Here is a 10,684-nt window from a genome sequence, read left to right on the forward strand (position 1 = left end):
GGGAGGCGGCTGAGGGAGCCGTGCTCGCCTTGGCCTCGCATGGTCTTGGTCTCCCCCGTGAACTTGTCCGTGCCAGGAGAAGCTTTGTTTCGGGTTTTCTCTTTTTAAACTTGGCTGTAGTAGGATGCTTTCTGTAGCAACCTGAGCTTTATTTCATCCATTGCTCTCAAGGCCAGCTTGATGGAGCAGAATCTGGAAGAGTTTTTTTGTAAACTGTTCCTCAGAGCAGCTCAGCTTTCCACATTCACCTAGCCTGGGTGTTTGTGGTGTGGCCTGAAAATAAATCCAAGTTATTTTAGCCGTGCAGCTGGTTCTGGTCATTGTGTGGTGCTTACGGACAGCCTCTGCGGATACAATTAATGCTTCCTTCTGCTCATTTAACCAGGCTGAAAATGAGAACTCTGAATCAGGATGTGGCTCTGTAAGGAAGACGAATACCAACTGCACGTATCTGGCTTCAGTGTGTTCAGAGCCTTGCTTCAGGCAGCACGTCTTTCTGTAATTGGAAGGGTACATACAAGAGAACTTAATTTAGTACTCAAATACTGGTTTGTGTGCACATCAATTTTAAGACTGATCAGTAAATACTATCTAGACTTTTTTTTTTAAGCTTTCTGTTAAGCTATGGTTAAACATTCAGCAGAGTTGGTGTTGCCTCCTCAGTATAGAAATGGACTGTGTTGCAAAATCCCAAAATGAAAGGTGGTCCTTGTCTGGCAAGTGAACAGGTCTAAATATCAGGTGGTAGCCAACAAACAGGTGGTGGACCCTAGGGAAGAAGTCCATTATTTCGTTAGCAGGGTGGCGAGGAAGTGCAGCAGCTGCTTTATTGCTCTGGCTGCTAGGCACTGTCAGGATTTGTCTTTGTAGGCCTTGTGGAAAAGGAGAGCTGAGGTGAGTGTGGAGCTCAGGTGGATGGGAAAGCATTTGAAGAAATGGGGAAGGTGCTGCCTTGGAAAGCTGAGGTAGCAGGAGGTAGAGGCTGACAGGAGTGGTAAAATGGAGCAAGTCCTTCGCCTTTCTGAAGCTGTGCCCTGTGCTTTGTTGGAATTTACTATTTAATTTCTAGAAGGCAGCTTTGGAGGACTGGAAAAGGGGAATTTGGTTTGGTATCTTGCGAATCCTTGCTTAGGAGAAAATATAATTGCCAACATCATGTGTTTCCTGGAGCTGCTTCTGCTGCCTGATCTATTCTTCAGTTGGGGGTGATGGAGAAATGCTGGATTCTCTTACAGGCAGATATGATGCTGTAATGTCCTGGGCAAAGCTAGAGGGTTTTTTTTTTTTCTTCAGGAGATATGTTTCCTTTTTTGCCTTTGATTGTGGTGTGTGTTTGCTTGTTTGAGAGAGATATGTTGCACTACCTTCCCAGCTGTGTGCTGAACCCTGCATGCTGTGAGCCTGTTGTTTGTGTTTCTTATGGCACACTTGGTGTCTTTGGAGGAGGAATTGTAGCCCATCCTGCTATAGGTTAAATAGTAATCACTGGTTCACACCTGGAAACTTCTGATAAACTTGCTATAGTCTTTCCTTGAAAACCAAGGGTTTTTTTTCTTCTGAAATGGGCATGCTGGCTTCCAAGCCATTCTTGCTTTGAATATACAGCTGAATTTTCAAACTTGGCTCTTAAACAGAAGGCTTGTTGAAATGCTAGCTATGCTCTTGGTTTTTAGCTACACGCTTTCTACATGCCTGGATTTGTTTTTTTACTTTAGCACCGCTAGTGTTGACTCTTTCGTCTTGCAGAAGCTCAGTCAACTGTATCCCTTGTATTAACTAACTGAAAAAGACATTTCCGTATCAGCTCTGCTCTGGGGGTTACGTCTGAGAGAACTAACAGCACTGAGCGCTCTTACTCAGGACACATTACAGGCCCTAAACCAAAGTGTAAAGCAGGGAAGCCGATAGTCAGGGTCGTCGTATTGCTTGTATTTCTGTGTTTAATTTGGAGAGTGGAGCACTGTTACTCTTTCCAAAGTGTATTTCTTAAAGTATAATCCCCCAAAATATTTTTTGTGTGTACATGAAAGACATTTGGTTAATTTTGAAATCTGCAGCCACTGAAAGAGGGCAAAGGGAGCCATGCACGTGGCAAGGGTGGCTTTGTTTTCCATCAGCTCTGTAGTAGCTTTCCAGCTGCATAGCTGGTGGGCAGGAGGAAGATAATTTTTTTGTGGTGGACTCAGATGAGGTGGTCGATTTGTTTGCAGTTCTGTCAGGTGAATGGTTCCAGCCTCGTCCGCTGCTGCTGCTGCAGCCTTCTGGAGCGGCATTGCCCTGCCAACTGGAATTGGCCTCGTCCTTGGGTGGTTTCCTTGCTGCTTGCAAATATCTGAGTAGTGGCATTGAGACAAGCCAGTTTGTACTGGCTGCTGCTTGGGCCAGGTTTGCTGTGCTGAGACAGTAGGGCTTTTTGTCTGTAAGCTCAGAAGGACATCACGAGCATCATCTGAAGTTGCACACATGTCTGTAATGGTCAGAGCCTGATTTTCAATCGAAGGCTAAAGTTTTACACAGTTTGCTGTCCAGGAACTGCAGACTTGTTAAGGAGAGGTTGTATCTTAACACCGATTGCCATGCTTTGTAGTAGTCCTCATGGCAGCACATGGAGGAAATAAGATTATCATCGTTGCCCAAGAACTCAGAAGGAATCGATGCTTTGGTGAGACAAATCTCGTAAAATTCTGGCATCCTAAGGCCATGCTGAGTCTGCTGCTCCCCTACTATAGAGGCTTTGTATTTATGGTTTCCACCATGTGCATATGGCAGAAACGTGGAAGCGCTGTTCCTTAAGATGGCTTTTAACCTTCTACGTTTCTCCTAGGTGTCTGCAGAAGGCTTCTGTGGAAACACCTGATCAGACATCTTCACAAAGGAATACATTTGGTGAGAAAGCTTATTTTAATGAACTTTGGTATGAACGTATGTGTGGCTGTACCATTACGTCCAGAGCTTCCTTGTACTTTCATTTGGGGTCACATAACAATTTTAATGTTATAAATAGCCCTTGAATTAAAAATCCTCTTCTAAACCACTTCTTTCTTTATATATTTCATATTCTGACAATATGAAAGTGTGTTTTCTTCTTTAAAACGAATTGAAAGAGTGACTTCCATTTTTTATTTTTATTTTTTTAGTATGAAGGTTGATACATATTTTATATGTTGTTAAGGGGCAACTTCTCGTCTTTTTTTCATCTCTTGAATGACTTGCACCCTTACAAGCGCACAGGGAAAAATACCAGAAAGTAGTTTACGTGTGTCTCTCTGTTTGAAGTCTCTTTTAAGATCTGGGTTTGTTTCCACATCTTAGCATAAGAAAATACAAAGCTTACATCTTCTTCTGCACAGATGAAGGAGACAGGAGAGCGCCACTGATACAGAGATTCATGGAGCAGACATCTCTTGTATGAGTTCTGCCAGGTCTCACAGAGATCCCACTTCATGCATGTGATCACTTAATGTGGGTTTTAAATGAAGCTGGAGGTTTTTCCCCAGTGACACAAGACACTGCATCGCAGGATGAAAATGCCAAAGAAAGATTATTTGATTGCTTTTTTGGGGATTTTTTTTTTGCCAGCCTCGGCATACTTTGAAGGAGATTCTGAAAAATGTATCAGAAAAGTTCCAAAGTTCAGGTTTCTGATAAAACTTTACCTTGTTGCGTAGCGTTGCAATGCAGATAATAATTGTGACTTTCAGTGCATAGGGGACTTTGAATTTGCAGCTTCCAGCTTAAGTTTTCAGAGTTCCTTTATCAATACGGTGTTTGAATGATGCAATTCTCTGCATAAAAGTATCACCCTAGCACCTCCAGATCGGTGCCTTAGGTATTAGCTGAATTATCTCTACTGGGTCTCATAAATTTTGCTTGCTGCTTCTTTGTGGGGATGCACCTTCAGTAGGGAGGGTGAAGAGGAACCTCCCTTTGGATGCACTGCAGCCTGGTGACCGGGGACTACTGCAACGTGGGACATACGACCTTGGATCTTATTAGGCAAAGGAGGCATTGAACTGTAAGTGAGCACTTTTCCCCGTGATGGTATTACGTAAAAGATAGTGGTTTCTGCTTTTGTAGCTCTAATTTTTGAAGAAAACAATTATATTCCTGCCGTTTTCTGAGACTGGATGAAGTCATATGCCACCAAGCAGTTATTCCAGGCCTTTGACCTCCAGTCAATAGAAATACCTTAAATCTCTGGAGAGGAGCCAGGTTTAAGTCGTGCTCCTGTGCGTAGTATTTCCTGTTCACCAGGTACGCTGCACCCTGTTTAGCGCACAGGATTTTGGATCACTTTTCAGAGGCTCTTAAGTCTCCTGAGGTGTTAAATTGGATACAAGGATGCATGACGCAGGCTGTAACCTAGATATCTTAACATTTTCTGCTTAAGTCCTTTGTTGGATCTTGGTCTTGATTTTTGTGATTCACTGGAGAGCTTCTACAGAAAAACAAAAGGACTTGAATAGCACTTTGTGAGCTCTTGTGTGCCAACTTCTGTTTCGGGTCAGGCTGTGAGCCTTCTCTGACAGTGATGTGATTCTGTTTTCACTTGCACTGATGTAGTAGGAGAACAGCGAGTGAAACCTAGCACAAGCTGGTTCGGCACAACTCTTGCAGCATCCCTGGAGTGCTTCCACACATCATATGGCAGTTTTCAACTTTCTGATCTGCAGGCCCCATGAAGGCTCCTTTCTGTGCAGAACAAATTCAGTCCTACCAACAGTGACTTATTTTCCCTTAGCCGCTTTTCTCAGGCCCACACAGTACTCCAGTGACTTTTGATGTCTAAGAGCAGCAGGCTAGAGGTACGTGAGCTGTAGAAGACAGACTGCTGTGGCCCGTGCAGTTGTGAGAGAGTGAAGCCTTTCTGCGGTTTAGAAAGAGTTGCAATTGTGTTAAATCGTTGCACGTGAGTAATGTATTCTGTAGTGTTCCTGTCTACCTTTTAAAAAACAGCTTGTGTTCAAGAACTACATAACCTTGAGGTTCTAGGGAAGGTAGCACCTAATCTTACCACTTTTTTAATGTAGTGCTGCAATTTTATAAGCGCTTTTTTTTTAATACTTTAATCACTTAATTAGAAACTGCTGTGAAACTCCCCTCCCAATACGTTGCTTTGCTCATTTAGCTTTGCAGGAACTGCAAGAATATCTGACAGTGGCCTAAACTAGATTTCGGAGAGTTATGAGAGCATCTTTTACCTGCACTGTTTGTCAGTTTGAGTCCGACTCTTTCCATTGGACAGATCTTGTCTTAATTAAATACTTACATGATTCCTAGCACAACAGATCCTTGGCTTCATTGGGGCTGTATCTGTGGTCACTGCTGCTGTGTCTGATACCTTCTTAGTAGCAGAAGATACTAAAACTTGTGTGGAGCCTTGTGACACTTTCTAGCGTTATGCCATCTTCAAAATTTACTCCAACTGCCCTCTGAACTTGTTGATAATCTCTGACAGTATTTAGTCTTCCCTTTTAATTTTAGATAACTTTTCTGAGCCTCTTATGAGGAATTGTTGACAGAAATTTTATGGAATCTCAAACAAGAAATTTTATCTGGGTTTCTTTTGGAGGTTACATGCTGGCTACATAGAAATATAATAGCAGAGGTAGTTCTTTATAAAAATTAGTTTATTTCTGGCTTAACTCACTTGTGTCTCCCTTGAGTGTGCTTTAAAACTGTTTAGATCACTTTTTTATTCCTTTGTTTGAAGTAAGACTTGCTAGGTTATGATTTCTATTTTGCTTCTTTGAGGACTTTCCCTAATGCAGTGATTAAACTCCTTCCAAATTCCTGATAGTGTAATCATCTTAATGAACAAGATGACACTGTAGAAGCACAGTTGCTTCATCTTTGTACAGATGTTTTGATCAAATAATGTCAGGTCTGTCAGTTTCTTACAGCATCTGCCTTCTTCATCTTACAGTGCTTAATATTTATGTTTCAGGTTGGAAAAAAGCAACAACCTACATGTAACTTCACATAGTGAGTTCTTTTCTAAGAACCTGATTGCCTTCAGTTGCTTACTGTGATCAGTTGGGCTTTTTTCTTTCTTTTTGTTCCTTTTTTTCCTACTTACTAACCTGTGATTAAGGGATTCTATAATAGATACTTTTTCAAGTCGCCTCTTGGCACTCATGTATTTAGTCATCCATCTTGATGTGTTGCTACTCACTTTCCTATTTCTCAGCTTCCACATTTGGGTTTCTGGCTTTTGAGAGGTACTTGTTCAGCATTGCCATCAAATTATCTATCCTGGTAGTAGGTTTCCTTGATTGCTTTTCTGTTCAATTTCTTATGTAAAGGTACCTGTGTTTTCCGAGTCATGAACTGATTGTGCAGACTCTTGAGTATTCAGTTTGGGCATGGTTGGCATCCAGAGATTTGGCATTTAGCCTGTGGGTGCTGGTTTTGACTGCTGTTTTGATGTCATAATTACACTGCGAGGGTTTTAACTATTGTATTCCAGGTGTGTCTTCCCACCCTCAAATTCTGCCTTCTCATCCCTTCTCCAGATCCCAGTCATTGCTTTCTCACCCAAGGGAGAGGTACAGAGAGTTCTGGGCATGGCAAGAGAGGCTGGAATTATTTTTGTGGTGGTCAGTGACTCCTGGAAGAAATTAAATTATTGAAAGGCTTGTGCAGGGAGAAGGGAACTAAGAGGCCACTCTTAGTGGAAGATTGAAGGATGTTGAGTGGTATAATGCAACTTGGTTTTCTTCCTCCTTTTCGTGACCTTAGGGCCTGCTGAGGGGGAAAAGATGGATTGGCAGGAGCGGTCAGGAGAGAGGAAGCAGGACTTAACACCAAGGCACACTTTGGTGGGAGAGGAAAGCAGGAGGGAGACCTGAACTAGATACTGCTTTCTTCCCTTCTGAAGGGAACATGTAGTAAGCAAAGCTGCTGATTTGAGCTTACTCCTGTGCTTCCCCTCACTGTCAGGGACTGCTGCTCTAGAGCTGCTCTAGGAAACAGCTTTTGGTGAAAAGAAATCTTTCTGAAATGTTTTCATTGGAAAGTTTGTGTAGAGTTAACAGTCTAGTTCTGCTGCTGTCACCACATAGAGTATGCAGTACTGCTACAAGATAAATGAAGTGTTTTCATTACATTACTTCCATCCAGTTTTCATGGCATTCATTCAAATTCTGCTGCAAGAACTTAGGTTTGTTTTTTGGTTTTGTTTTTGTGGTTTTTTTTTAATAGTACTGCTTTCCAAGTACTAACAGCTCTCATAGGCATGCTGCTGTTTTGCTAGTGCCCACTGGGCTCTTCTTTTTTAGTATGTAAACATAAACTATTGTATGACAGTGGCTGTTTTGTTTTCATACTGTTTTTCCTCCTGATTGGTTTTTAGGTTTGAGATGCACTTGGTGTGAGGTGGCAGCTCTCATCAAGCCTGCTGACATAGTGGAGGGTTCCTTTTTCAAGTATTAAGTCTGGTTGAAGAATACAGAAGCACAGCCTGCTAATGAAATAGCAGTAGTTTGGCAGGAGCTGCAAGTGCATGTAGTAGCAAAAAACAACTTCCTTTTCTGTGGAACTTAAACTGCATGAATTTTGGATTCATGGATTACATTTATGCTTTGCCAGAAAAGATGTACAGCATATGTGAATTTCTTTTTTAGGCAATAATGAATCAAATGGACAAAAATCAACAGGAAGTCCCATCATACCTTCATGATGAACCACCAGAAGGTATGTATTAGTTTTCATAGTATCAAGTTAATTCATAGAATTTCATCAGAAGTTCAGATCCCTCTTGAAAAACTGGATCTGCAAACTGAACACTAACTCTCATTTAAATAACAGTAAGCAAGCCAGCCCTGGGATGGGATGGACCAAGAGAATTGTTCACTTCTGCATTATCCTGATTATAATCCTGACTATAACTCATACTGATAAATTATAGAGAAGATAAGCAGATACTGCTGGACATGATTTGCAGATTAGTTTCCAGAGATGTGAACTGGTCCAAGAGGTGTTTATTCCAGCTGTTTGTTTTGTGAGATGGAAAGAACCCAGGCTCACTTTTGGAGACCTTGCTGAGTTGATAGTGCTTGTGACTTTTAAACAAGATGTGTTTAAAAATATATGGAACTTTATTACTACTTTTGGAGACTCTTTTCCATCATACAGCTAACTGTAGTTCTAACTGTTGACTTAATCTCATGGTTTCCGAAAACCAAACAAGCAAACACTTAACTTCATTAATGCAGTGGCATCTTGGTCTCCTGAAGCAAATGAATCTTAAATTGGTTATTAGATCCACAGAGGAAATGCAGTTGCAAATGAGCAGAGTTCCCTTCCGGGCTGTGGAACAGCAGCACAGTGAAGGGTCCTGTTTGTATAACATGACTGGAAACACCAGATCAAAAGCTATTCTTGGCACATCCCTTGTATGTATTCGGTCTTCTCTTGCTTTAAGACCAAACGTAGAGGTCGGTGAGTCCCAGTTCCTCTCATTGCTCTTCATTTTATAACGGCCCTTTAAAGCTCTGTTTGTTGGTTTGATTTCTCACCCCCTCCTCAGCCTTTATATGTTGTACAACTGAACAATTTACTTCACTTGAACAACAGTATTATCCACTAACCGTAGCAGAAGAGGTTGAAGTGGAATAGCTCACTCTATTCTTAACAACTATTAGGCAGGAAACCCAAGTACAAGAAGATGAAAGGAGAGGAAGAAATAGATTTTCATGGCACAGTGGTTCTTAAGCTCTACTGTACTGGAACTTGTTACAGTATCCTGGTGTGAGGGCAAACAGCTTTCTTTTTAAGCTCTTATGGGGATGTCGAGATCCCAGAAGCATTTCTGAAAGCAAATATCAGGTTGGAAATTATATCATAAAGTGCATTATCTTCAAGTATTACTTTTAAAACATGCTTCCCCACCACCACCACCCCTTAAAGACTGACTTGTGTTTTAGAGATGTTAAACCTCAGCTATAGAAAGTGAGCAGTTGGTCTGACTGGTAAACAAGAAGATTCTTTCTTGAGGAAGACAGTTGAAAAAGTGGGCATTTTTTTGTCTTCCTAGAGTATTCAGTAGGTTGTACAGATTCAGAGCACAACAGCAGAGCCTGATCATCTGTAGGTATTCACGTGCACTTTTCAAGCCTTACGAGTTAAGTTACAATGTTGGAATACCCTTGAACATCCTTGTTTAAGTGTTGAACACAGCCTTCATATGCGATGTGCTTACACCATTGTAGAAAGATGGCCAAACGTGGATGGAAGGCTACCAGCTCAATGCTGGCAAGAAGACTGGCTTTCTGAACAGGCTGCTAAAAAAACCCGTAGAGGAAAGGCTCAATTCCAAAACCAACTTGCATTTTTTTGGTAAAGATATAAATAGTTCCAGTTTGTTTGACAAGCTTGGTGTCCAAAGGCTTTAAAGAAATACATATGTAGAAGAAGCTCTTGTGCTCATGCTTTCTACGAGTAGTGCTATTCTAATGCGTTGCTTTCTGCTTTGCAAGTGGCGCCAACCTTTGCATCCCGTGTTCGTTCAAACTCTTGTCTGTTGTTGGGCTCTTTTCAGCGGGAAGCTGGCTGCAAGGTAGAGTGGTAGTGCCAACCCCTGAACAGGGAATTTGTCATGTATCCTAGGAATATGTATCCTAGGACAGAAATCAACCAGCAGTAAAAACTCTTTGCAGCTGTGGGCATTTACTAGATCTGATGGACAATGCAAACAGGGATGAAGTGGGAATGTGTCAAGCATCACCAGAAGTTATTAATACACCAAGTCACAGTCAGTATTTACACTTGTGAAACAGAGTAAATGTTGTCAAAGGATTGGCTACCTGAAGTAATGTGAGGAAAAACATACAAAGATGACTTTACTGAAATCAGCTCTTAAAATTCAATGTGTTAAGACTTTACATCCATTCACCGTGATAATGATGGTCCAGTTAGGTAGAAGTGAAGCATTTTCTGACCGCGTTTTTTTACGAGGTGAATAAGTCTGGTTACAGAATCATCTAATGAATAATACCTAGAAAGTCTATTTTATACCAGGCTCTATATACTCCTTTCTGAGTGTGATTCATTAAGGGCTTTTTGTATGTAAATAGAAATTCTGATGTCTGCATGCTTGTGTTGGCAATGCATTTTTTGCTGGAGATGTCCAAGCTGAAAGCTACTGGCCTAGAATGAACCAGCAAGCGTATTACTTACAGTGAAGTAAAAGGCTGTCCTTTATGTTTCTAGTTTCCATGACTGTTTCTGTTATCTATATCAATTTCTTAAAGACTACTGTAAGCTGGAAGCATTTTGGTATTTTTGTTTCCTTGAGCTGCACTGTTCCTCTTTGTGCTTTTTTTCTTCTTTCTCATCTTGTAAGAAATTCTCTCATGTAGATGGTGTCTTTTGTTAGAATTATTCTCAGTGCGCACATAGGAGCTCTGGTCTTCACACTTTTTTTTTTTAATGAACTCTGAGTGCTGGATCAGTCCTGGCACTATCCCCAACTCATTGCGGGTGCATGGGAAGCTGTTCATTCCAGTTCTCATCTTGTAGTAGATGAGCGCTGGGAGGTGACTCTTGGATGCTGTCCTCTGAGTTGTCAGCAGTCAGGGCACTGGAGGCAGAGTTTCCTAAGGCACGTTGCAGTGCAGGGTGAATGTTCTGACAGGGGCTGTAATAGGTCTCTGGTGGATCTAGATGTGATTTCCCCCCCCCC

General features: G+C 41.6%; 1 protein-coding gene across 1 annotated transcript in view; it reads left to right on the forward strand.

Moving 5' to 3' along the window:
* Positions 1-7,631: 7,631 nt before the first annotated feature.
* TMEM263 (transmembrane protein 263) overlaps positions 7,632-10,684 on the forward strand; it is a 4,886-nt gene continuing 1,833 nt past the window's right edge. The window contains exon 1 of the mRNA XM_010185339.1: positions 7,632-7,695. Coding sequence (XP_010183641.1) covers positions 7,632-7,695 — 64 coding nt within the window. The remainder of the gene's footprint in view (positions 7,696-10,684) is intronic.

The sequence above is a fragment of the Mesitornis unicolor genome, unplaced genomic scaffold, assembly GCF_000695765.1.
Source record: "Mesitornis unicolor isolate BGI_N332 unplaced genomic scaffold, ASM69576v1 scaffold50215, whole genome shotgun sequence".
Lineage (NCBI taxonomy): Eukaryota > Metazoa > Chordata > Aves > Mesitornithiformes > Mesitornithidae > Mesitornis > Mesitornis unicolor.